The sequence below is a fragment of the Phocoena phocoena genome, chromosome 2 (genome assembly GCF_963924675.1).
Source record: "Phocoena phocoena chromosome 2, mPhoPho1.1, whole genome shotgun sequence".
In the NCBI taxonomy this organism is placed as follows: Eukaryota; Metazoa; Chordata; class Mammalia; order Artiodactyla; family Phocoenidae; genus Phocoena; species Phocoena phocoena.
Window position 1 is genome coordinate 2034672 of NC_089220.1, and position 25738 is coordinate 2060409.

The 25738-nt window shown below is 62.9% G+C and overlaps 2 protein-coding genes across 2 annotated transcripts; both read right to left on the reverse strand.

The window, feature by feature from the left end:
• Nucleotides 1-4622: 4622 nt before the first annotated feature.
• Nucleotides 4623-13105, reverse strand: EXOC3L4 (exocyst complex component 3 like 4). Its single transcript, XM_065872526.1, has 11 exons — nt 12700-13105; nt 11177-11828; nt 10097-10208; nt 9755-9877; nt 9287-9387; nt 9006-9086; nt 7754-7868; nt 7119-7238; nt 6879-7031; nt 6087-6208; nt 4623-4815 (listed from the first exon to the last, which is right to left on the reverse strand). The coding sequence occupies exons 1-11, from the start codon at nt 13103-13105 to the stop codon at nt 4623-4625; spliced, it is 2178 nt and encodes a 725-aa protein (XP_065728598.1).
• A 9182-nt stretch (nt 13106-22287) lies between these two features.
• On the reverse strand, nt 22288-25151 carry LBHD2 (LBH domain containing 2). The gene is made up of 3 exons (XM_065870958.1): nt 25083-25151; nt 23418-23573; nt 22288-22386 (listed from the first exon to the last, which is right to left on the reverse strand). The coding sequence occupies exons 1-3, from the start codon at nt 25149-25151 to the stop codon at nt 22288-22290; spliced, it is 324 nt and encodes a 107-aa protein (XP_065727030.1).
• Between the last annotated feature and the right edge of the window lie 587 nt (nt 25152-25738).

Below are 25738 nucleotides of genomic sequence, written 5' to 3' on the forward strand. Positions count from 1 at the left end.
TTCACCAATGCCTGAAATGTCACTATCCCATGGGTGTTCCGTGTATACAGCCTACTGTCTGTGTATATGTCCATGTGTATAGCCACGTATATTGCTTCTTACAAACTCAAGGGTCCTATAAGGAGCCCTCATTGTTTCTGGGGAAGGACACAGGGAGATGGGAATAAGGAGCCGTTCACTGTATATCCTTTTCGTACCTTTTTAATTTTGAGCTATGTGAATGTACCACTAAAACATTAAGGTTAAAAATGAAAACATTTGGGCTTCCCTGGTGGCGCAGTGGTTGAGGGTCCACCTGCCGATGCAGGGGACACGGGTTCGTGCCCCGGTCCGGGAAGATCCCACATGCCGCGGAGCGGCTGGGCCCGTGAGCCGTGGCCGCTGAGCCTGCGCGTCCGGAGCCTGTGCTCCGCAACGGGAGAGGCCACAGCAGTGAGAGGCCCGCGTACCGCAAAAAAAAAAAAAAAGAAAAGAAAACATTTAACAAATGCATTTTATTATTTTTATTTTTTTAAACATTCATTTATTTATTAAACATTCGGCTGCACCGGGTCGGGTCTTAGCTGTGGCACGTGGGACCTTTAGTTGCGGCATGTGGACTCTTAGTTGCAGCATGCCTGTGGGGTCTAGTTCCCTCACCAGGGATCGAACCCGGGCACCCTGCACTGGGAGTGCGGAGTCAGCCGCTGGACCACCAGGGAAGTCCCAACAAATGCATTTTAAAAGCCGCTAATGAGCGGGTGGGTGTATGTGCACCCAGAGGATGGGAATCCCTGGAAGGATGAAGGGTTTTGTAATGACCCCATGGGCCCCAGGAGAGGAGTGGACCCAGAGGTGGGTGTGACCTGTCGAAGTATCAGTCCGCTGCAAGCATTTCACTAGAGCAGGAGCCCAGGGAGGCTGCCCTGAGTCCCTAGAGGCACTCAGCCACGGGGGTGTGACGGCTCCCAGCAACTCCGCCAAAAAGGGCCCTGCGCTGTCACCCAGCGGCGGGCCTGATTCCCCCAGACCTGGAGCTCTGTGGCTCAGCCCTCGTCAGCAGCCCCCTCCGATCATCTGATCGCAGTGCCTGGCACAGGCCCACTGCCCAGTGTTCTGCACCGACTGGCTGGGGAAGGACCGTCCCATCTCCTCCCCCAGGGCCGAGGATGGACAGTGGGCAGACACTGACCTTGGTGGGCGGGGCCTCTGACCTGCTGGAGTTGCCTAAGGGACTCGGGGTAGCAAAGGAAGGGAGGGGATGGAGAGTGGCCCCGGGGACCCCGCAGCTACTCTCCCTGCCAGGGCAGCGCTGAAGGGCCCCGCCAGGACCACATCCTAGCCGCTGAGGGTGCTGCCCCTGTGTCTACGGGCCCCATGTGGTCCAGGGCCTGGAAGGAAGGGGCCGGGGTCACCAGGCAAGGAAGGAAGAGGGAGAGGCCGTGTAGGCACGGAGGTGACACGATGACTGCCCCTCGCAGCAAGCCCTTGGTGCCGGGTCTCTTTGGCCGGTGTCACCTACCCCTGAGTTCCCTCACCTACTGGGCGCGCCCTCCCACATTGCAGATAAGGAGACCAAGCCTCAGAGGGGAAAGGGCCCAGGTCACCAGCTGTGGGAGGGCAGCGCTGAGACCTGAACACGCTCAAGCATGGGCGAAGGGCCACAGAGGGCACAAGTCCAGGTGGAGCTAAGGGGGACACCCAGGTCCCTCCTGTCACCCCAGGCTGTCCTTGGGTAATCAGGCTGGGTTCATCCTGTCCTCGGACCCGAGCACCCTGCTTTGGGCAGGCGGCCCCCACACCCTTTCACTGCCCTCCAGCCTCATCAAGGACCCACAGGCTCAGGGCCAGAGACCAGACGTGACCCTCAGTCCATGAAGGAGCCCCAGGAAACATGGGCACTGGGGGAAGCCAAGCTGAGCCGAAGCGGGAGGAGTAGGGGGCCGTGCGGGGAGAGGGAGTGGCCAGGCAGAGGTGCGACCAGGGGTCAGAGGTAGGGCCCAGGACCCGAGATCTAGGGGCAAACAGGATGTCCTGCTGCACAGGGGAACACAGACACCAGGCAAGGCCCAGGCACTGACAGGGGCTGGCACATTCCAGGAACGCACACACATGTGAACACACACACACACACATGCACACAAGCACACACGTTTCCTTATCAGCCAGTCAACATGGTTCACAAGTCCGGAAGGAGCTCTGAGAGCCAGCCCCCTCCCCCCATGCTTGGCCTGGACAACAGGATGGCCACGGAAGCACTCTGGCCCTTCGCAAGGCCTCATGGGACCTGGTGGGCAGGGGGGTCCTGAGCACAGCCCCCAGGCCCGGGGCAGAACAGCCAATGGCCAGAGCCCTGGACCTGAGCCAGCCCTGGGTCCCCTGTCCTCAGCCCTCCCTCCAGTCTGCAGCCTCCCTGGCTGCACCCCCACAGAAGCTGCCGTCTGGCTTCCTGCTCACCCCAGCTTGGCCTTGGGAAGCTGACCCCAGCCACCAGACTCTGCTGGGCTCACAGGCACATCCACAGGGCACACATACCCAGCGGGCATGGAGGCTCCTGCCGGGAACGCCCTGACTTCCTGTCTCTGGGCCTGGGTCTCAGCCTAAATCCTTCCCACTGCAACATGAGGAGTCTGCTCAGACCCACACCCCTCCCCAGCCTCCTGCTGGGGCCTTGCCCACTCACTGCCACCATCCACCTCAGGATTCACTGACGGAGTCCCCCACCCCTGCACCCAGCCTCTTCTCGGCTTTTTCTTGCAGATGGTGGCCTGGCCAGACACCTGCGAACATGGGGTCACGGTGGGGCCAGCGCCTGGCTTTACGGCAGGCTCTTAACTTCACTCTCCCCGGCCTGGGAGGCACAGACGGAACCCCTGTTTCACAGCTGGAAAAACTGAGGCACAGAGAGGTGAAGAAACTTGCCGACAGTCTCCTGGCCGGAAAGTGGTAGAGCTGAATCCCCTCCCACCTCTGCAGCCTGGCTTAGAAACCCAGCCCCAGGACCCTCAGCCTGCAGCCAAGGGGCTCAGGCAAGGTCAGGCCTGTCAGGGTCAGGGCGAGGAACAGGGCCTGCAGGAGGGGGCCTCCCTGAGGGGCCTGGGGACTGGGACTCAAATGTGTGAGGGGGTGGCAGGGGCTCCCAGGGGAGAACCTGGCCAGGACCAAACCAGATCAAGGCTTCCTATACCCTCACCACCCCCCCCACCCCCCCGGCCTGAGACTCTCACCCAGACCACTGCCGGCCCCTGGGCTTTACATGTGGGGTCAGGCTGACCTGTCAATCACCTGCCCCTCCCTAGGAAGAGAGGTGCCCCTCTGATACCTCCCCTCTCCCTGGCTGTGAGGATCCCAGGCCACCAGTGCTGGGGCCTGTTGTGAAGCAGTGCCAACCTCCACCCTCCACTGGCCTCAGTTTCCCCACTGACACAAGGACCGCTTGTCAGCGTCAGCACTCACACACCCCGCCCCCGCACCTGTTCCCGGAGCTTGGGAGCCCCATCCTCTCTGCTTCCTCCTTCCTACCTTGCTCACCCCACCCCCGCTGGATTCCCCACTTGGGAAGATCTGGACACTCCCTCGGCCCCCGGCCTGCCCCACCCCTGGCCAGGTGCCCCCATGGAACAGGCTGCCGCTGGCACCTGTTCCTGCTCCCCCCGGGACCCCGAAAAGGGACTGGGCGGAAAGGCACCTATCGCTGCCTCTGGCCGCATCCTGTCAGTCTCCCCATCTCAGAGCTCAGCCTTCCTGGCAAGCCCGAGCTTACTGACGCAAATGGGTTCCAGAGCAGCCTCAACTGCAGGCTGGAGCCCAATTTCAGTGCCAACTTTTTGTGAGAGGAGAATGAGGAGGGGCGTGCGCGGGGGCGCAGCGGGGTGATCTCCTTGCAGCGCCACGTCCAGAGCCGAGACCTGCAGGGGCAACCCCTCATACACACACTCCAGGTTGACACCTGCCCTGCCGCAGCCTACAACTCTCACTGCTGGGAAGTTCCTCTCACAACTAACCCAAATACCTCAAGCTGCAGGACAAGGCTTGGCCTTTTCTTGTCTCCCAGGGCCCAGGCCTGCTTAGAACGGGACAGAGCAGCGCTCACCCCGCTGGGCAAAGCTCACTAGGCACGCGGCACTGGGGGCCCGGGGTCAAAGCCTGGCTTGCTCTGCAGCCACAGGGGTGGGCCTTCCCAGTTCTAGGCCTGCCTCAGTCTCCCCATTGGTACAGTGAGCAGGAAACAGCCATCAGCAAATGGAGTCACCACGGAACTTCTGGCTGGACCCTGGGTGCATGGGAACCCAGACCTCCTGCCTGAAGTCAACTTGGCCTGCCCCTCCTTAGGGAGACACCATTTTCATTCATGTTTATTTTAAAAATAAATACTCTGTTCTTCACTTTCAGACTGGGGTGGCGCTGGACAGTTAGGCAGGGAGGCCTTCCTGGGTGGGCAGTACCGATGGGAACTTCTGACACGCCCGAACCCTCCCCCGCAAATGCCTGAGATGCCTCTCATGGCTGTTCATTCTGGTCACCAGCCATGCGTGGCTGAGGATGGGAATTCCAGGACCACGGGCTCCTGACTTGGGGCTCAGTGCCTGGGGGAAGGTGGCCAGCCCTCCACCTGGGGTCGGCCCCTCTCAGGCCCAGGAACACTAGATGCAGGTGATGAGCACATCCATGGAGGTGGGCACCTCGATCTCCTCGAAGAGCACGTGACCCCCAGCAGCGCCGGGGCCCTCTGCCTTGGCCGCGGCCCTCAGCAGGTCCTGGGCGTGCGTCAGGAGGTGCTGGTTCCGACGGTGGCCCAGTCGGCGCAGCGCTAGAATGGCCAGCACGTGGTCCCGCCTGCAGAGACACGCGGACCCTCACTGCAGACCCAGCAGCTTCAACGACACCCCAGACCCCGAGGTGAGGAGCACCCTGGGGGCTTGGGCTGGAAGTATGAGTGCACCCCGCATTCCTGGAGCCTGGTCTCAGAGAGACTGAGAATGAGCCTGGAGGAGCCGTGCTCCTGGAAGCGGTGGCTGGGCCTTGAAGGGTGCGAAGCCACGTGGAGCCAGGAGGGCAGGCCTCTGTGGCCTACGCAACAGGTTCAAGAAACCTAGTGGATTGAAGGATGCAGCAATGCGGCCACACGGGGGCGGGGCCGGGGGAGCCGCTGGCCTCAGAAAGGAGTCAGGGCCTCCTGCTTCCAGCCCTGTGCAGGGAGCCACAGCCAGGCAGCACGCAGAGAGGCAGCATGAGGGTGGGAGGCCTGCGCCCAGTGGCGTCAGGAGCTCCCCCTCCCCTCCCGAGCACCCCAAGAAGCTCGAAGCACCGCCCCACAAGCTAGGGAGGGCAGGCCAGCCCAGGGCAGGAAAACAGGGACAGGCCAGAAGGGAAACCTCGGGCGCTTGGAGGGGAGGGGTGGTCACTGAGGACTGGGGGCCTGGAATTCTCCCCGGCGGGTCGGGGTGCAGGGCAAGGCGGTGGGTCCAGGAAGGAGCTAGGCCGGGGGTTTTCTGCAGTCTCCCCACCCTGTAATCTCCAAGGTCATGGAGAAATTCGGGCTGGGATTTCCATGGGTACCATGACTCACCACCACCACCACCACCCCCACCCCACCCCCCGCCCCGTCCCATCACACACCCGGGATCAAAGCCTCCTTTCTCCTGGCCAGGTCTGGGGCTTCCGGAAAGAGCCTTCTCCCAGGGGTGGGGGCCGCGGCCGCCCCTCAGCCTCCCGGGGGAGGGACGTGTCCCCACCATCAGACACGGGAGGAGGGTCTTCCACTCCCTTCAGACTCCAGGGGTGGGGACGTGTCTCCCCATCTCACCACAGGACTGAATGAGGATGGTGACAATAGACCACGAGGGAAGGGCAGCCCCGATCCCACGAGGCCCCGCCACAGCCTGAAGGCCGGGGGCCCGTAGCTGCTGCACCTGCACCTGCGCACTCAGGCCGGCGCTCGTCCGAGCCCCGCCCCCTCCCCTCCCCCCTCCCCCCGCCCCCGAACCAGCTCGCGCCGCCCTCAGGCTCGTCGCCCGCCCACCTGCAGCCGCAGGGACACTTCTGCAGGCACGAGTCCCCTGACCCCAGGGCCCCGCGGGGCCCGCCAAATCTAGTGGGGAACGGACCTGATGTCGGGGTAGCTCCGGATGAGTGTCTCTAGGTGCCGCCGGATGTCGTCTTTGTAAGTCTCGCCCAGTATGTCCGCCACGCACGGGATAGCTCGGCCCAACCAAGTGGCCTCAGAGCCCTACGGACATAGGGAGACGCGTGCGGGGTGGGCCACTGGCCCCCCCCCCCGGAACCCCCTTGCCGCGCCTGCCTGCAGCCCATCCATTAGAGCCCCGTAGAGCCCTCCTGAAGCCACCACCGCGGTCCCACTGGGTTGCCTCCTGCATCGCGGAAGGGGACGCGGGCCTCGGCACCGTGGACTTAGTCGCAGCTCAAGAGTCATCTTCCTTCCCCCACGACAGAGCACGGAGGTGTCTTCCAGAATCTGCTCAGATGGGTAAACCGAGGCCCCGCGGGCAAGTCCTGCCTGGAGTCGTACAGCGGGTGGGGGACCAGCAGCCCAGATAAGAGGTGTATGTGTAGGGAGCAGACTCTCGAACTGCTCAGGGTCAGGGGCTCAGGAGAGGTCTTCCATAGTTCCCGCCCATCAGACGGGGCTGCGACCCTCATCCCTTTCCCACACACCCCACAAACTACATGCAAATGAATGCAAACGTATGCAAAGTGTCGTCCCCACCAGCCCCGCTCGGCTGGGGGAGAGTGCGCAGAATCACTTCCGACAAAGCCTGCCCCGCAGGGGCTCTTACAGGGGCGAGCGGAAATGAGAATGGGGGGTGCTAGTGGAGGGTCCCCACGCTGGAGGCCCCCCGAGGAGGCCGGCACGTCGGGCAGCCAGACAACGCTCCTACCAGGCCCTGGAAGGTGCTGCCAATGGCCTGGGCATCCAGGCCCATCTTCTGGGAGCCACTCACGCGCTCCACACCCCGGAACCGCTCGTGGGGCCTCAGCGCCTGCGCCAGGTACTCGCGGACGACGTACCGGTGTACCTCCTGCAGAGTCTCCTGGGCGGCCAAAGCGGGAGTCTGGGTCAGGGTCAACAGTAGGGGCCCTGGGCATGCCCCCACCACAGCTCGGCACCCCCCCCATACCTGCGCCCGGGGCGGGACCACACGCTCGAGGTGGCCGGCGAATGCCACCACCTTGTCCAGGAGGGGCTGCAGCACGTCCTGTGTCAGCCAGGCCTTGGTGCACAGGACCTTGAAGAGCGGCTGGGGGCAGAGGGGGTCAGGAGTCTTCTAGCCAGGTGTCCTCCCCACGCACTAGACCCTCCCCTGGGAGCCCCGTGCATGGCTCCTGACAGGGGTGTTTCAGGCCAAGGGACAATCTGTCAACAGGAAGAAATTCTGGGGAGCTATCTGACCCCCTCTCTACGGTACCTTGGTGACATCCCCTCTCCTGCCACAAATTATGTCACTAGGCCTTTCCCAGGGACTGCCTCCTCCAAGCCTGGAGCCCCAGTAGGCAGAGTTTGAGTTTGAGCCTCTAGCCAGGCCTTGCTTGGGGAGTCCTGGGGCGGCTTGAGGGGCCGGAGGAGGAGGAGTTCCTTGGACACACCCACTCTGAGACTGGGAACTTGTCTGGGTCCCCCGCCAGCCCCCCGACACACCACCCCAGCACTGCCCCCACGGTAAATGAATGCCGTGACTTGGGCTTCCAGGCTCCAGGACACAGGGGGCACCTGCTGGGCATGGAAAGTGGGGAGAGAAGGGCCCATTCCCCTCACCTGCACATCACCCTGCAAGCCCTGGAGCAGCCGCTTCTGAAAGGCGCAGGTGGCAGCCACCAGGGGCTTCTCCAGCTCTTCAAGGCTTCCTGGGAACCTGGCCAGAAGATGAGTTCTGGGGAGGGGCCAGGATAGGGGACAAAGTGAGCAAGGGGGAACAGGCTGGGGTCAAGGCCTGGCATACAGCCATGAAGACTGGTGCCACACCAACGCCATTCACTTAGACTATAATGTGAAGGGCAGACCCCTGGGGCTACACAGTGTAGTAGCCCTGGGAGCAGAGTCAAGTGAGGGGACGGCACTATGCCCCAGGTCATAGAGGGGCAGGGCAGTGGAGTGGTGGAGGTCCCACTGCATGGCAGAGCTCCCCTTGGCAGCACTGAGCCGGACCTGCACCCCTCTTGGTGACAGAACAGTGCAATGCAGCCATTCCTGACACAGGGGCCCCTCCTTTGAGCCTCATAACTGCCTCTCCAAATATTGTAATGTCCCCATTTCACTGTTGAGTAAACCGAGGGCCAGGCTCCGCCCGGTCCCCAGCCCGGGGACACAGAAAGGCAGGCTAAATTTCCATCAGGGGCTTGGCCAGAGGCTGCCTACCAAGGAACAGAGAATGTTCCCTGGGGCTGAACCCCAGGGTTCGCCGTGCCCAGGGCCAGTCTGGCACAGATTAGGGACAAGAGAGTGTTATAGAAGCAGTGCCTCAGCGTGGTCAGGCTTTGGGTTCACACAGACCTTGTTCACGTCCCAGATCCAGCACGTACTGTCTGTGTGACTGTGGACGAGTGGCACTTCCTTTCTGGGCCTCCACATTCCCATCTGTACATGGGGACCCCACCCTCGCGCTGCAGCAGCTGATGCCTCTTAAGTGGGGGGACACTAACGCTTGGCACAGAAGGGGGACAGCCAGTGCCAGCCCACGGGGGGGCCTCTGCTTTCTGGGGGTAGATAAACCCAGGCCCCAGCACGAGCAAAGCCCGGGGAGGCGGGGGGGCGGAGTGTCAGGGAGGGCTTCTTGGCCTCTGCTCGGCCTTGAAACTCCCCGCATCCCTTCCAGGGCCTCAGCTCTGCGGGGCCGAGACAGGACCCCACAGCGGAGACGGAGGCGGAGAGGCGAGCTATCCCTGGAGGCCTCCTGGGAAGGCCGCCTGAGGCCGCCGCGGTAGCCTTCCCGGTCCCGGTTCCCTCAGTTTGCGCGCCCCCTGCCGGCCGTGCTCGGCACCGCCCCTGCGGAGGAGCGAGATAAACCCACCTGAACTCCTCGCAGGCATTGATGTTGGCGCACAGGTTAGGCTCGCTCACCGCCCCCGACTCCAGGAAAGCCTTTTCAAACCTGGCGGAGAGGTACGCAGAGGTCTTGGAAACTCTTTCTGGCTTCTATGACCTCGCGTCCGCCCTCCCTCCGGCCTTACGATGAGGCTTGTCCGGGGATCTCGGACACTGAGCCAACGGGATGGGCCCTCCCCAGGGACGACCACCATCCACACCCTGGCCACTCCACCCACCACACCCCGGCCCAAGGTGGGCCCCTACCTGGGCAGGAAGAGGCCAAGGGCCCGCGTGCAGATCTGCAAGGTGGTGGCCTCCAGCTCCGCGGAGATGGCGCCGGCTGCCTTCACGTGCTCTGCCACGAGCTGAGAGCAATGCCACGCGCTGAAGGCGCGTCTGAACCCCCAGTCCCGACGCCCCCAGCCCCCCACCTCGCGGCCCCGTGATGTCTCCAGCCTTCCCTGCCCTTCCTCGACGTCTCGCCTGCAACTTCCAGCGGCCCCAGCCTCGAGGTCAGCCCTCCCAACTCCCCCCACCCACAGGGCCGCCTGCTAAGCTGGGAGCTGTGGCCTGGCACTCCCAGCTTGGCCAGGCAACCCGAGGGCCTCTGATCCAGCCCCATATGGGGCCTCAAGCTCCCGTCTAACGGGGAGGCGGTTATGACTGTATTTTACAGCTCTGGGTGTCTCTACCGCCTGAGGCCCAAACACATGTCCCTCCTTCTGGGCACACCATGTGTACGTCGATGGACAGCGGCGTATGGTAGTGGCCCTGCAGCACGTCGGGGGCCTCGGCAGCCACCCAGCGACTCTGTTCTACCTGCAGGATGCCATCGAAGCAGCTCGCGATCTTGGTCTGTGCGGGGTAAGGAAGGGGTCGCGGTGAGACCCTCCCAGGAAGGAGGTCCCCTACCTCCCGAGCCCAGAGCCCCGTCACGCACCCTTGGAGACAGGGGCCACCCTGCTGGTGCACAGGCCCACGCCTGAGGGCATGGAGCCTCCCTGCAGTGGGGCAGTGGCGGCCACACTCAACCTAGACCCTGCCCCCTCCGGCCTGGCCCCTCGTGGCCCTTACCTCCAGGAAGCTGGTGTAGTCGCTCTCGAGTCGGGCCCACACATCGGGTGCCAGGAGTGGGGGCAGCGGCTCCGAGGGCAGAGCCAGGTCTTGGGAGCCCAGGAAATCAGGACTGGAAGGCAGGGTGGATGGAGCCTGAAGTTCTGAGCAGAACTCTGATGGGGCAGTGGCTGCCCCTCCTCCCCTCTGGATAGGCTCAAAGCCTAACGCCATCACCGTGAGGGCCCTGAATCTGGGCTGTTCACATCCTCAGCCCCCCACCACGCCCTCCAGGTTTCCATGCCAGACACCCCTCCCCGCGGCTTCTGACTGCAGGACTTCCTGTTACCCTCAGCGTTCAGCTGTGCTTGCACAGACTGCGTAAAGAGGGCCGTCCAGGTGGACCTTGACCAGGTTGCCTCGGGTGTGACCACTACCCTCACGGTCAGGGTACACCCAAGACTGAACTCTAAACGCCCCCAGGACCATGCAGCTCAGGGACCAGCCACTATCCTGTCCACAGTAGGGAGGCCCAGACAGGGGCGGGCACTTGTCTGAGGCCACAGGGCCTATTAAGGAGCCCAGAACTTTGGCGCCCTCCTCCGGCTTGCCTGTCTGCCCGTGGGGCTGGGGAGCGCTCAGCGGGAGGTGACCCACCCCACGACGTTCTGCAGAGCCCTGAACCCAGGTGTCCATCCAAAGCGAGAGTGGGGCTGAAAGCCAACTCACGCCAAGTGCTGTGAGCCCACGGTTGTGTCCTGCCTGGAGGGGTGCCCGTTGCTAATTCACTCAGAGGCGCCCTGTGGACTAGCTTGTGCCTAACTGGGCTCCCTGCCTCATAAGCAACCCCCGCCCCCCACCCGGATGCTTTCCAGCTTCAGGAACCGGCGGCTGGATGGCCCCCTCCCCTCTCGGGAGAGCACCATGGTCTAGAACGGAGAGGAGAGAATGTCGAAGCCTCCCGGATATCGCCAGCACTCTCCGGGGAGGAAAAGGGGAAGAAAGGTGCCCTGTGCTCTTTAGAGCAGGTTCCTGAAGGCCTCTCGTGTGGGCAGTTCCAGCCCCTCCTTGCCCCTCATGGCGTCCTGGCTGGAGCCTCACCTGCTGTAGACATTGGAGGCCCAGTCCAGCAGGACGTAGAGCTGCTCGCAGCCATGGGCGTCGTGTGCCAGCTCCTGGAGGCGCTGGGCCACTGCGCCGTGGAAGGCGCGCAGGTAGGCCTCCCATGCGGGATAGCCGGCGGCCGCGTAAGCCGGGTGCACCTCCAGCTGCACCTTCTGCAGGTCGTGGCGAACCAAGCGGCCGAGCTCGGCCAGAAGCTGGGCCAAGCCGGAGGCACCCTCGGCTGCCCCCGGGGCCTCCCCCGTGCTCACCTGCTGCACGCGCTCACGCGCGCTCCGGCGCACTGCGTCCTCCCAGTGCTGGCGCCAGTGGCGCGGCGTGCACAGAAAGTCGCCGTCTGCAGGGGGCTCTGGGTGGGCCTCCTCTTCCGCGCGCACCACGCGGGCCAGCTCCGCGAGCACGGCCGCGTCCACGCCGTCCGGGCCCAGGGTCTCGAGCACGATGGCGCCGATCTCCGCAGCCAGCCCGTCGTAGTGCAGGCACAGGTCCATGGCGCGCCGCGCAAAGCCCGTGGGGTCCTGCTCGAAGGTGCGCGAGGCTTTCTCGGCCACTAGCCGAGTCTCGAGGTGCCGCAGCTGCTCGAAGGCCGCCAGCAGTTTCCGCTCCGTGATGAGGTCAGCCACAGATTTGTCTTTCGCGAGGTCAGGTGAGAAGAGGGGCAATGAGGGGGACGCCTCAGCTAGGCCTGTCGGCCCCGATCCCACACATCCGGAGCCGGGCTGCCGGGCCCCAGAGCTGCATCTGAAGGCCTGCTCCAGGAGCGACAGCCCCAGGTGCCCTGTGTCCTTTGGAATCACCTTTGAAGAGGCAGAGAACCCCAGGTGCCAAGCCTGGCTCAGAACAGCAATTGGGATCAGCCCCTGCCTTCCCCCTGCCCCACTCCCATTCCCACTCCCAGCTCTACAGAACTGGACCTGGTGGCTTCAAGTACGGTCCTGACTGCAGGTCCAATGGGGTCAGAGCTCAGGGTGGGCATGCCCAGGCTCCTGCCGCTGTGTCCAGCTTCAGCACTTCTTGCTGTTCCCTGCTCTGGGCCAACTTCCAGCCCCTAGGAGCGCTCTGCCTTCACCTACATTCCCCCTTCAGGGCCCTACTCCAATGTGTCCTCTCCTGGGCAGCCCTCTGGCCTCTCCTCTGCCCCATGGCTCACAGGCACCCTCTGTGACGCTGTGATCTGAGAGGGCCAGTGCCTTCTCCACCACTCTGGTTTGGCTAGGAGCCAGGCTGTGGAAGCCTGTGGAGTCCTAGGGTCCTGCAGATCTGGGTTCACATCCCATTTTTCCACTTCGCAGCTGTGAGACTTGAGGCAAGTCACTTAACCTCTCTGAGCCCCACTTTTCTCAGCTGCCCTTGTTGGAATGTTGGAAGAATTTAACGTGAGATCGTACAGGGGCAGGGGTTTGGGGTAGCTGGGGAGGAGAGCCTGTCAGGAAGCCTAGGCCCCACTGCCCTCCTCTCTGGCCTCGGTTTCCTCCCCTGCTTAGAGGTGAGGGATCCCTCACCTTCTAGTTCCGCAGGCCCCGCCCCAGTGGATGACTGCGGGCTGACACCGTCCATGGCCCTTGAGGACGCCTCCCGGCCATGGGCCACCCCTGGCCCAGTGGTAGCCTGGGTCTGGTCAGCAGCCGGGCCCTCGTCCCGAGCACGCCGTAAAGACCGGAACAAGAGGCGGGAGCTGCGCCTGAGCAGGCCTGGGTCCTCCTGGGGTGCGCAGCCTGAAGCCCGCTGGCTTGCCTTTGAGAAGGCCCGCAGAAGGGTGCCCAGGCCAGGCCTCAAGCCCTCACGATGGGCGCTGGACGCATCCTCGCTGTTTGCCTTCCGAGTGCCCTGAGCTGGGATCTGGGGTACCACAGGCTCCCTGGGGCTGTGCAGCTCCGGCCCAGAGGCCACTGACTGAGGCGACGGCATCTTGGCGGCAGCAGAGCTGGGGGCGAAAAGGAGGCTCAGGAAGCCCTGGGGGGTGCCTAGCCCCCAGGAGCAGACACAGAAACCCATGAGAGCCCTGTGGGATGTGCTGGGGCCCAGTAGCTTAGTCAGGGAAGCTTTCCCCAGGAGGTGACCCCAGGGCTGTCAAAAAGGAAATGTCACCAGGCAGCTCCCATGGCCAGAGCCATCTTTGTGCCAGGCTGCAGCTACTTCTGCAGACACAGACAGCTGCTTCCATCAGGAAACCTTCCCTGACACCATCTTCCAAGAAGGTCTCCTCCAGGTACCCACCTCACCGGCTTTGCCAGGCCAGACCCTCCCATCGGAGCTGGAGAGGGAACTGAACGCGTGGGTTCTGGGGCACAGCCCGACCCGCAGCCCACAGTCCCCGGGGCTGGGCCCAGAAACCACGTCCAGGACTTCCTGGACCTTAGGTCCTGAGGCTAAAATGCCCACCCCCTCCACAAGCCACTCACTGGCCCCCACCCCATCCTTCAGCTCACCCCCATTCAGCCATCAGGCCTAACTGCTTCTGCTCAAAGCGGAGCTCAGGGACCCCCGTGGGAGGCCATGCCTTTTCCCTGGGTGTCTAAGAACTGGAGGGAGGTGGGGTCAGGCCGGAGGGGGCTGGCCTAGGCCACCGGGGGCTTATCGGGCCTTGCAGCCTGCAGGGAAGGCTGTGGGAGGGGCCATGCTTCTATATTTAACCAGGGGCGGGAGGTTCCCAAGCTGTTTCTCACCCATTGCATCTCCTCCCCACCACCCAGAGAGGTATGCTCTGGCCCCTCCCCGACAGAGGGTGGGGAGGGGGTCCCCAGGGCATGGGGGTGCAGAACAAGGGCTGCCCCTGACCCACCCCGAGCGGGGCCCTCACCACCCAGGCTCCCCCAGGCTCCGCCCACACCCCACCCCCTTTCCGCCCAGCCTGGCTGTGTTTGACTTTCTGCCTTTAGGTTAAGCTAGGGGTGGGAGAAAGGAGAGAAACTTCTTGGCTTGCTGGAACCTCCCACCCACCCCATTGTGTTAAGAGGGGCTGGAGATGGTGGGGGGCCGGCAAGGTCTCACTTTGGCCTTGAAGAAACTGGGGCCCAAAGAAGGGCAGGACCTGCTGAAGTCACTGACCAACCAGAGGCTGAGACCCCCCCATCCCCAGGTCACCCCCCACCATGGGGACAAAGGCCAGGCTGGAGCCAGCACCTGACTCTTGGGTGATAGTGGGCAGGAACGGCCTCTCCCCAGGCCTCAGTTTGACACCAGGATGTGCAGGACCCAGACCCCTATCCACCCCCTCATGCCCTCCAGTGAGATGTCTGTGCGGGGGTCAGACATGCAGGGGGTCCGCTGAGGCCTACCTTCCTCTCCCAGAGGCCACTGAGCTGCTGGAAGGAGGCCCCACTGAGGGAGGGGCAGGCTCAGGTGATTGATGGGGGCCTTATCAGCCCCACCCCGGCCACAGGTCGTTGTCCTCCCGTGGTGCCAGGACTCGGGGACCCTGCCCGCAGACCAGCCCAATGGCAGGGAGCATTGTCACAGGACCCGGCCATCCCCTGCACCCACTGCCCCCCCAACCCACCCCAGGTGTCCCCCAGTGCCCAGCAGGGGCAGGTGTGGTGATGAAGAAAGCCATTCCAGCTGTGCTCAGCCTGCCGTGCTCCGGGCTCTGTCTCCAGGGAGTGTGGGGGAAGGACAAGCTGGCCTACCTTGGCTGGGAAGAGCTCACACTTAGTAAGCACCCATTGCGTGCTCAGCCCAATGCCCGACACACGTCAGATCCCCATGACAACAAAGTGGCAGGGTGTCGTTCACTGCATTTCATACATGAGGAAACAGGCTCAGAGAGGGACAGGGTCTTGCCTTAAGCCACACAGCTCCCGGGCGGGGAGCCTGGGCCAGCCCAGGTCTGTCTAGGAACCTGGGAGCAGAGGCTGGACTCCTGTGTCTCCCGGCATCAGCAAGCCCTGCTGCCCGAGGAACCCTTTCTCCTGGCAGAGGTTCGGAAGGTGGGGTCAGCTCCAGATGCCCGGAGCGGGGTTGGACTTGAAGCTCTCCCAGGAAGCCTAGAGGCAAATTCTGGGGGAGGAGGGGCAGCTGGTGGCTGGGTCTCATGGGAGGTCACAGAGGCAGAGACTTGGAGCCCACCTACCCTGCTCAACCACCCTCGTCCCAAATCAGAGCTGCACTGAAGGCCCATCGAGGCCCCTAGCTGGTCCCTCTGTATCCCGCTTCTGCAGCTTCCCAAGTCATTCTTGACCTTCACAAGGCACAAGTCAACCCGGTCACTCTCCTACTTTAAACCCTTCCATGGCTCTCCGCAGCCTTCAGGCCAAGCCTGAGCCCCACAGCCTGGCATTCGAAGCCCCCTGTCCCGGACAGAGCTTTCTGCAGCCTCATTTCTGGGCCTTCTTGACCTGCACCCATCCAGCCCCACCAGCCGCCTCGTGCCTGTCCAGCCTCCCGCCTTCTACTTAGGCTGCTCCTCCTCCCAGCCTCCCCCGCTACTCCCCGAATCTGACCTGGTCTTCAGAACCTCGGGTGCAGGTGCCTCCACCTCCAAGGAGTCCTTGGGCTGTGCTGTACCACTTGTCTGCTCGTCAGGCCCTCGGACTGTCCCTGTGGTGATGGGGCCTCCTCACTGGCCTGGGGACCTCTGTTCTTCTACCCCCTCCCCGTCACCCCAGAGCCAGCCTGGCGGAGGAGTGAACCATCAATGTAAGGGTCACCCCCTGCCTGGCTGGCCTGGCCAGGCGTCACGCTGGTGTCTTCTGGGCTGCAGACTCCTTGCCGACCCTACCTTGGCCCCTGCCCCGTGCCTGCCTCCTCACCCATGGGGCCTCTCTCTGGCTTTCTTTCTCTCTGTCCCATTGCCCTGAGTGTTCAGAGGCCCTGGCCCTTGTGCCTGGGACGTGGTGCTGGATGAGCTTCAAGGCCCAGGAGGCCCAGACCTAGCCTGAGCCCTGGGCCCCATGTTCTCCAGGTCAGGCCAAGGCACCCACACTGCAGGGCCAGTGGCAGGGGCAGGAATGCCACCCAGAAGACATGGTCACTGGAAGCTCTCATCTGGGGCCACCCTATCTGTGACCAAGAAGTCAAGTTTGGGCTTCCCCCACCACTTGCTAACCCCAGCCCCAGCTTCCACCCCCTTTTCCTAGGCCTTCCCTCCTATAGCATCTCCTCCCAGGTATCCCGTGGTGCCCTTCCCACTCCCAGCCTCTCCGCCTACCCTGGGCCTGGACTGTCAACCCATCCTTCAAAGCTCCAAAGTAGCCACCTCGGGCAGAGGACTGTGTCTCCCTCATACCTCCCACCTGCCAACCCCCATCACCTGATCACAGGTCCTAACTGTACCCCTTCCTAGACCCCTTGAAACCCATCTCGTCAGAGCAATGGGGGGGGGGTCTTGCCAAAACATAAACCTCCCTTAAAACCCTTCCTTGCAAGGTAAGGTTCTTCTCCTGAAATACGGAAGAAGACAAGCGTGTGTTCTCACACTATTCAACATTTGCCTAGAAGAACTAGCAAAGGCAATAAGGCAAGAAAAATGAATAAGAAGTATAAATGTTGGGAAGGACCTGATAAAAAATGTCATTATTTGTAGGTGATATGATCATCTGCTTAGAAATAGCTTTTCTATACTCCAGAAAAGCCTATTTTTAAAAGGCACTTAAAAGGCTTCCCTTTTTAATAGCAACAAAACATAACCCCTCTCCCCACCCTGGGCTGCCATCACCCTCGGGAGAAGCACAGACTCCTTAGCTGGGCATTCAAGACCCTTCCTAACTGGCCCCTCCAGTTTCATCTACTCAATCCCTCACCCACTCTGACCACTTGGATGCACTCACCTCTCCTCCACACCTTTGTACAGACTGTTCCCTCTGCCAACAGTGACCTCACCCCCACCTTCTGCAGCTGCTGACTCCTTCAAGGCTCAGCACATGTGGCTCCTCCCCCAAGAAGCCTTCTCCAACCAGCTGAGCCCCAGATCATGGTCAGCGCCTCCTGCTCTGGGCCTGGTTCCTGCCCTGGGCACAACTTCTCCCATGATCGGGGGACAATTACAGGGTTTGGGGCATCTGCCTCTTGACCAGGAACCCCCCCAGGGCAGAGAGTGGGCCTGACCCAGCCTCCAGCCAGGGCTGGTACATGGCAGGTGCCCAAGGAAAAGAGATAAGCAACTTCATGTAGGCGTATCAGCCCATAGGTGTGCCACTACTTTGTGCATATGGGTTTTGCACAACTGTGTGTTAACCTGAGTGTGTCTCCCGGTACGTGTGTGCCTCAGAGTGTCTGTGAGTGGCTCTGTTCGTGAGTCCATGTAGGTCTGCATGTTCACGTCTGTATGCTTTCTATCTCTGTGTGTTGTGTATGCATGTGTGCACATGTGTATCGCTGTGATTTGAGCTGGCATTCTGGCCTGGGCTCCGAGCCGGGGTGCTCAGCCTGGAAGGCCACTAGCAGAACCAGAATTGTCCTCAGCCCCTTGAGTCCCCGCCTACCCCCCACAGCACCCCGGTGGCCCACCTGCCCCACCTGCACAGACATACCTGCCGGGTGAGTAGACACTGGGCCCCAAACAGAGCAGGGCTGCCAGGAGAAGCCGGCCGAGCTGGGGCCTCAGAGCGGGGCCTAGGCGCTGGGGCCTCTGGAGCAGCCAGAGCGAGTGACCAACAGCTGGGACTCCCCAGCTACTGCCAAGCTGGCCACGGCCCCCAGCCCGCCCCCAGCCCCACCCTCCACCACAGCCCCATGCTTTCACTTGTAGAAATGCTCCCACCCCCTTCCCACTCCAGAGGCAATCACTCCAACCTTTGACTCCTGGCAACGCAGGCCAGGGGCTGTGGAGGGGAGGGACGAGGAAGCAGCGCTCCGGAGGCCGTGGAGGGGGTGGACACGGCTGCGGAGGGCTGGTCAGACTGAGGCCAGAGGCAGCAGGCACCAGCTGGCTGGAAGGGGGCACCCAGCCCACAGCGGCCAAGCCCAGAAGGACCCCTCCCTCCAGGGCAGAGTCGCCAGCGCCAGCCCTGTGCCCTGCCTGGCGCTGAGAGCCCCGAGGGCAGAAATGGGGGGGAGACAGCGACAGCAAAGGGAATATTGTAGGCCACCTGCCAGGAGCTGGAAGAAGGAGAGGGGCCCTCGAGGACAGATAGGATTACGCTCACGGACAGGAGGGATAGCAGGGGTCCGCCCGTGAGGGAAGGTAAGGAGGTGGGCCTGAGCCTGAGTGGCCAGGAGCACAGGTCCCACTCCTCCAAGGTGGCTCCAGCTAAAGACATTTTGTGGGGAGGGTCACTGAGGAGACGCTGGCCCGACACCCTCCTGGGGGGATTCCGCTGCTGGCGTCCAAGGGAAAAAACTTAGGGAAAATCCAGAGAGGACAGATCCAGGCCTGTTCACTCGGGCTGGAGCCACAGGGGCCTGGGGCAGAGCAGGGGAGGTGCTCTGGGCAGCGTTCTGAAGAGAGCAGACACAAGCCCCTGAGCTGTCCCAGGGCGCTGGGGGGCTTAAACAGCAGACATTGATTTTCTCACAGTTCTGGAGGCTGCAAGGTCCCAGATCAAGGTGTTGACAGGGCTGATTTCTCCTGAGGCATCTCTCTGCGGCTTGTGGACGGCCGTCTTCTCCCTGTGTCACCCTCTGTGGGTCTGTGTCCTCATCTCCCCTTCTTGTAAGGCCGTGTTGGATTAGGACCAAAATGGGCTCATTTTAACTTAGTCACTCTTTACAAAGACCCACCTCCAAATACAGTCACATTCTGAGGTACTGGGAGGTAAGACTTTAACATAAGAATTTTTTGAGGACAAAATCCAGCCCGTAACAGATTGGAAGGCACCTGAGATGCTGCAGTACCTTGCTGACATCTGCACATGGACCAAGCTGTACCTGGAGATACCAGCACCTCCTCCAGAAGCCCTCTAGTTTTCTCTTGAGTCATTAGCTCCCAGAGCCCTGGGTTCCCCTCTGTGAAGTGGGGCCATAAGAGTCCCAGCTCAAGCCTATGAGGCACCCCGCTGGTTGGGTGGGCCTTCCCCCCCACCCCAGCTCAGGCCAGCCTGCCCAATGGCCTCCTGTCCCATGTGTCTCCAACAGTCAGAGACTAAGAGATGAGAAGGGCAAGCACAACTCAGGAGACCGAAGTGGTGTGTGGGGGGCCCTCGAGGTGATCACCCAGGGCTCTTCGGTGCAAGTCCTGGGACCCCGTGGGGTAGCTGCTCCCCACCCATATTGCACTAGGACACCAACTCAGAAAGGCATCGGAACCTGCTCACGGCCACACATTTGGCAAGAAAGAGGCGAGGCTTCCAGCCTAGATCTCTGCCTCTGAGGACTGGGTCTTCCCATGGAGCAGGGCCCTGGTGGACACTGGGGGCTCCTCGGTCCGCCCCTCCTGTTCTCCAGGTCACGGGGCACAACTGAGTGCTGGGACCTCCCAATGTAGGTCACCTCCACTCAAAAGACAGGTCCCTAAAAAGTTGGTGGTGCCCAGGCCTAGGGGGTTGCCCCCTGACCTCTTCCCAACCCCCAGCTGCACCCCACCCCTGCCCAAACCTGTGGCCCCTTTTCAGCGTGAGGCTGTGCTCTTTCTTTTACTCCATTTCCGTGCTGTTTCCCCCCAACTTTCTCAGTAAAATCCCTTTGGAAAAGTCCCAGCCTTGTCTCAGAGGAGCCTTGGGCACAGGGCCGGTCTGGCCCGGGTCAGGAGAAGGCCGAGCAGAGGGGGCAGTTGGGAAGGGGCGCAACAGCTGGGGACCCCAAGAAGAGAGCAACTCCTCTGCCCCATGTTGGGCCGCACAGCCCCGGGAGAGGCATTTCTCATTCAGCCTCAGGTTATTCCTCCATAAAATGGGGTTATTGTTGGGATCCAGTGGGCTCACCTCAGCAGAGGACCTGGCGCCCAGGGCAGGAAGGGAGGGAGAAGGACCACACCACCAGATGCTTGCCTGTCCTAGGGGTTCCTGGGGAGCCAGGCTACTACACGCTGAATGTAGAGGCCCAAAGTGGCAAATTCCACTTACACTGCCGCCGGGTCCAGGGCAGAGACCGGCCTGGGAACAGGACACCAAGGCTCCAGCCTCTGCCCCTAACCGGCTGTGGGCCTGGGCAGGGGTCAGTGTCTGTCTCTGAGCCTCAATCTCTCCGAGGCCGATGTTGCAAAGTCTAGGTTGGCCCGCTCCTGCGTGCTGGGGGCGGGGCCGCAGGAGGAGGGGCGGAGCATATATCTCTGGCACCGCCCCCTACCGTTATGCGCAAGCTCGCGGGTCAGTCGGTGTGTGCGTGGTCTCAGCCTGCAGGTCTTTAAGGGCCGAGGCCCTGCGCTGTGCGGGACAGCAGACCCACAGGGTGAAGATCGCCCCCACTGGGCTGCCTCCCCGGGCCTGACACCCCCTTATTCCCCAGCTCACGGAGCACGACGGGGACCCGGGACCTCCAGTTACGGGTCGCCTCCACCCAAGAGCTGCCCTGTTAGGCGGTGAGCTCCAGAGTGGCGTTGTGGGTACCGCTAGGGCTTAGGCCTCGGGCGCACCTGGGATCCTGCCCCAGCCCGGCTCTTTGTCAACTGTGGGACCTTGAGAAAGTCGCGTTTAAATGGCTGCCACACTCTGCCTGGGAGGGGCGAGGATGAAATCTCAGTAAATGGCACCATCGTCCCGCCCCTCCCCAGCATTCCACACCAGGAACCCGGAAATGACTCCTGCTTGCTCAGGCCCTCGACCCAGTCCCATGTGTCAGCAAGTCCTGGCAAGGCTTCCTGTGAAGTGTCTGCCCCCTGCCCCCTTGTGGAGCCGACAGGAAGGGTCTGTGGAGGAAGAGGGGCGGGACCTTGAAGGACAGCCCAACCCCCTCCTAAGAGGAGCCATCCTGGGCCTGTGTACTGGCCGCAGGTTTAAAATTAAAGCAGGCTGCCAGGCAAACTTCTGCATCTCGCCTCCCACCTCTCCGGCATTTGGGGGGTGGGCTATTTTTAGAAAGAAGGCGGGTAGGAGAAAGTGCCTTATTCATCCTGGAGGTTAGCAAGGCCTCCAGGAAAGAACAGAGGGGCCTGTGTCTCCCACCTCCTCCTCCAGGTTCACCAAGACCTCACGCTACCACCCACCTGGGCCTGTGGATTTGTTGAGCTAACATCTATGCAGGGCTCCCCCTTGCCAGGCCCTGAGCTTCCTCAGGCCTGGGTCAGCCTGGCTGAGAGCAGGGGGCCAGGTTGGGATGATGGGAGGGAGGGTGGCACAGCTGGGGAGTGGTTCCAGGCAGTGATCAGGTTTCTGCGCCCCAGGCCCACCCCAACCGGCTAACAGAGCCAAGAAACGATGTCGCTGTACCGCATGGAGGGATAGGGCCCTCGCATGGCCCAGGAGGAGGTGCTACCCAATCTCCCACATGGGCACTCTGGCTGGATCAGTGGCTTCCCAACTTCAGGGATCCCGTCATAGCCGGGGCCTGCACTAGCCTTGGGCTCCTCACTTCGCACCTCAGCTTCCTCATCCATACGATGGGATTACGCAAGGATTTAATAAGATTCAAGCTGGAATAGTGCACCCCACCCATGTACCATTCCTGTGCCCTACTGCACCCAGAGTGGGTAGGGGGTGACAGGAGAAGTCCTGCCTCGGGGTCCAGCCAGGGCTGGAGGTCCCAAGGAGAGGGGGGAGGCCACCTAGAGGAAGCTGGTCTTGCCTTGGACAGCCTCAGCTGAGGCCGAGCAGAGCAGAGGGCCCTAGGCAGGGCGCCAGAGCAGCAAACACGACAGTCCCGCCAACCACCCTCACCCCCAGTGTGGAACACCCAGTGGTCACTCACTGGGCACTCTGGTCTGGTCAGCATGGGCTCTGAACAGAGGCCCTTGCCTGGAATGCCACTGGCAGAACCAAAATTGTCCTTAGCTCCTCGAATCCCCACCAGGTGCACCCCCTGACCACCAGGAAGAGTCTTTATTTCTGCTTCCAACCAGAGAACAAGGAGGGGTGTGATCCGGGCCCTGGGCTGTGGACAGGAGAGGGCAGGGGTTTGCAGTGCTGGCGGAGCTGGTGAGGCCGGAGGTGGTAGCTCAGCTCTGCCTACTGGGCGCCCGGGCAGGCCCAGGCCGCTCTAAGCATCCCCAGCCGCTCTGGGGCTGAGGCCCTCTCAGCTGTCAGAGCCCAGGGACAGCGGAATCTGGCCATGTCCTTGTCCCATCACTGGGTGCAGGGGGACTGGTCCTCAGAGCTGGCACGCTTGCTGCCAGTGCCATCTGGAACCTTCCCTGGTGCTCCCGGCAGACGCGGTGAGGGAGGCTGCAGAAACACAAGGGCCTCCGTGTTGGTGGGTGATGCATTTCTGACAGGTCTGCAAGGAAACGTGCGAGGGTGGGGCAGGCCCCAAGTTCCCCCACGGGCGAAGGTAGAGGAGGTGCTGGGTGCGTGGTCCTCGGTGAGAGAGGGCGGATGAGGCCAGGCTCTGGGAGCCCCCGCCCCAGAGCATGGCCACCAGAGGTTGGGAGGAGGCCCGGGACCTCCCCAGAGCCCACGTGTGACTGGTCACCCGAGGGGCGGACCCTGGACAGACCTGGCAGAGGCTGAGGGGAGTCTGGGGAGAGGTGGGCGGCACGGCAGGGACAGGCTTCTTCTGGGCCCCGGCTGCAAGGGGCCTGCGGGCCGGGGAGGGCTGCAGCGGGGGCGGGGAGCTGGCCTCTGGGGAGGAGCAACCGGCAGGCGGGGGGTCAAGCAGCCCCAGCTGAGGCTGAATTCCCTGGGACAGACTCCCCAGGGGTCTCCAGGGGACAGAGCTAGCCAGGGCACAACGCACCCCTCATGCCTCCTCCACAGAGGCCCTCACTGCCCAGCCCGCTGTTTCTCCCGTGCCGCAGGGCTGGCTCCTGGCTGACCCCTCTCCTGCCCGCATCCCCCTCCCAGAAGCTCCGCTGGCTCTGGCAGCCCCTCGGCCTTTAACCTCCCACCAGGCTGGCCCATCTCCCCGGCCTCGCACCCACACCCGTACCCCGCGCAGGCTCTGGTGGGCAATGCACGCCTGTCCCAAAGGTAATGAATCGTGAGGGCGAGGGGAGAGGGGGCGGGACCGGGTGGCGAGGGGTGAGAACTGACCCATACCTGTGTGCCAGGCCAGGGGCCACAATGTGCCGGATGAGGGGACCTCGTGTGCCGATGGGAGGGGGACGGTGATAGGGAGAGGGGCAGGCCAGGCAGCGCCTAAGCGCCGGGCAGAAGCTCACAGGGCAGGCAGGTGAATGGGTGCAAGCAGGCTGGAGGGTGGGGGACCTGGCTCCTGACTCCTCTCGGGACCCCTACAGGCAGCCCCCTCACTCAGCAGCAGCAGCCTGGCTCTGGGCGGACCCCCTCTGGGCGCCCTCCGGAGGCCAACGCAGCTCCCCGCTCGCCACGGCACCCCCCTCGCCGGGCTCCACCACGATTGAGGGCAGCCGCTGGCCCACCCGAGGGCCCTTCTCCCGGGCACCCACCATGGCCTGCAGGGAGGGTGGGTGGGGGTCAAGGCGACGCCAGGCCTGGGCTCCCCACTCCCTGCCATGCCTGTCCTGCACTGTCCCAGTCCTCAGGGCCAGGAGAGCACATGCGCGTACATGCACATCCCCCAGAGGGTCCCGGCCCCTCCCCCATCCCACCGCTGGAGCTGGGGCACTCAGCACCTGGGATTGCGGGCTCTCCCTGGGGCAACACAGGACCCACCTGGGCTCAGCCCTTAGGCCCATTTAACAAACAGCAGCCTGAGACCAGAAGGCCAAGGTCACATGGTGAGCGAGCTCAGGGCTTTTGTGCATCCCCAGCTGTCTCCGGTATCCTGCAAAGCCCTTTCCTGGGGTCTTTCCTACTGGGCCCTTGGCCTCCTCCCCAGCTCAGAGGAGCTGGGAAGCTGTTGCCATGGCAACCTGAGGGACTTGCTCCGGGCTCATTGTTCAGTGCCCACAGGAGCCCTGCGGGGGGGCCGCCTCCCCAAGCTCTCCTGGTGCCCTCAGCATCTCCGCCTCCCATTCAAGGCCTTCCAAGGTAGAGGCCCCAACCACCAGTGCCGTGGCACAGGCCTCCGGCCCCCGCGCCACAGCAGCCCTGACTTCCCTCCGTGCCTTTGCCTCGGCTGGTCCCCTTCCTGGAGCTCCCCACCCCCCCTTCTTTTACCCAGAAAGAGAACTGCTTGGTGCGTGTCCCTTCCCCCAAAGGTGCATCGAGGAAGGGCAGGCACACAGCCGGCAGGACTTTGTTAAATGGCCCTGAGTCCCCCAGCAGAACCATCTGAACATGTGTTTAAATGCACTCTCTGGGTGGGGGCCCAGGAAACAGCATTTTAACAAAGTACCACAAGTGATCCTTAAGTGTGAAAACAGGTGTCACTAGCCTGGGACATCTGCGGAATCGGAGTGACAACAGAACAGGGACCCCAGCGTGGCCCAATGACTGGACCTCCTGCTGGCCTTGCCAGTCCAGGGGCTCCTTCTGGGAATCCCTCTCCCCCCATCCCACCCTGCCATTCTCCTTCCTACCCTCCTCCAGGGAACCCTGCTGGTCCCCGCCCAGGGGCGCTCCTCTGCCCAGACAGTGGGGGAAGGTGATCCGGGCCCGTGGAGTTTGGTGTCCACCCTCCCCGTCCGCCTCGCCAGGAGGGCAAGCCCAGGCTCCAGACTGGCCCTCGTGCAGCTCTGGGCTGGTCCCCCCACTCTGGTCCCACTGCCCCCAACAATGAGAAGAGCCCAACTCCAGCACTCAGGATATCAGGACGGCACCCCTTAGGCAGGGACCTCACTTTTCAGCTCCATCAATACCACCCGGAAAAGTAGCACTGAGGGCAGGGGACCCTGGCATGGCCTCACCCAGCAGAGAGCAGACTGTCTTGGGCACAAGGTCTGCTTTGCAGATCAGACCCCCGTAGAGGAGAACCTCCACCCAGATGGGTAAACTGAGGCATGCGCTGAGTCGCAGGCCAGGGCTCCAGGGTGGCAGACCACAGGGTCCCAACTGCATACCTGTCCTGCCAGGCCTCCAGCCTCCTCAGCTGGGTTCAGCTCTGGCACGGCGGGCTGGGGGGCACTCATGCTGCTGCCACGTTGGGCTGCTCGGAGACGAGGAGCAGAAACGGGGTGTCTGCTGTGGGCCAGGTGCTCGACCCCACCCGCCTCCCGGAGGCTTCAGACGACTCCAGCCCGGGCCCAGCACCCACAGCCCAGGCTGGACCTCTCTCACGGCTGCTCCCTGCCCGAGCCCACCCTCAGAGGGGGCGCTGAGGGACAGGTCCCACACGGTGTGCCCAGGCTGCAGCGGGGCAGTGGCAGGAGTGCTCAGTCCTCCCTGAGAACGGACACCCTGCACACCCAAGGCGAAGGGAGACTGACCTCCTGCCTGCGTGTGGCCACGCCCACTCAAGCCAGGCGCAGGGGCAAGGGAGCCCCACCAGAGACCACACAGCAGGGGCTCTGGGAAGAGAGGTCCTGCCAGGACTCGTGGGCGCCGGCCTCAAACTCTCCACCTGCACTAGGCCAGAGGCAGAAATGGGGGCGGGCTCTGGCAGGCAGACACCTCGTTGGGCGCTGGCTCGGGGGACAGCAGCGGCCACGTGCAAGGGGCAGGAGTGCTGGCAGGGAGGGCACTGACCGGCAGGCTGGAATGCTTGTGATGCCCTGCT

Bases quoted from the DNA above. Each gene is read 5' to 3' on its own strand.
- EXOC3L4 (XM_065872526.1), bottom strand. From the start codon at position 13,105: ATGCCGTCGCCTCAGTCAGTGGCCTCTGGGCCGGAGCTGCACAGCCCC. The intron at 9,878-10,096 runs GTAAGGGCCACG...TACCCCGCACAG, and splicing joins ACTACACCAGCTTCCTGGAG to ACCAAGATCGCGAGCTGCTT. The intron at 6,209-6,878 runs GTAGGAGCGTTG...CTATGTCCGTAG, and splicing joins GCAGCACCTTCCAGGGCCTG to GGCTCTGAGGCCACTTGGTT.
- LBHD2 (XM_065870958.1), bottom strand. From the start codon at position 25,151: ATGAGTGCCCCCCAGCCCGCCGTGCCAGAGCTGAACCCAGCTGAGGAG. The intron at 23,574-25,082 runs GTATGCAGTTGG...CCCTCCCTGCAG, and splicing joins CTGGAGGCCTGGCAGGACAG to GCCATGGTGGGTGCCCGGGA. The intron at 22,387-23,417 runs GCTGAGTGAGGG...GTGTTTCTGCAG, and splicing joins CCCAGAGCCAGGCTGCTGCT to CCTCCCTCACCGCGTCTGCC.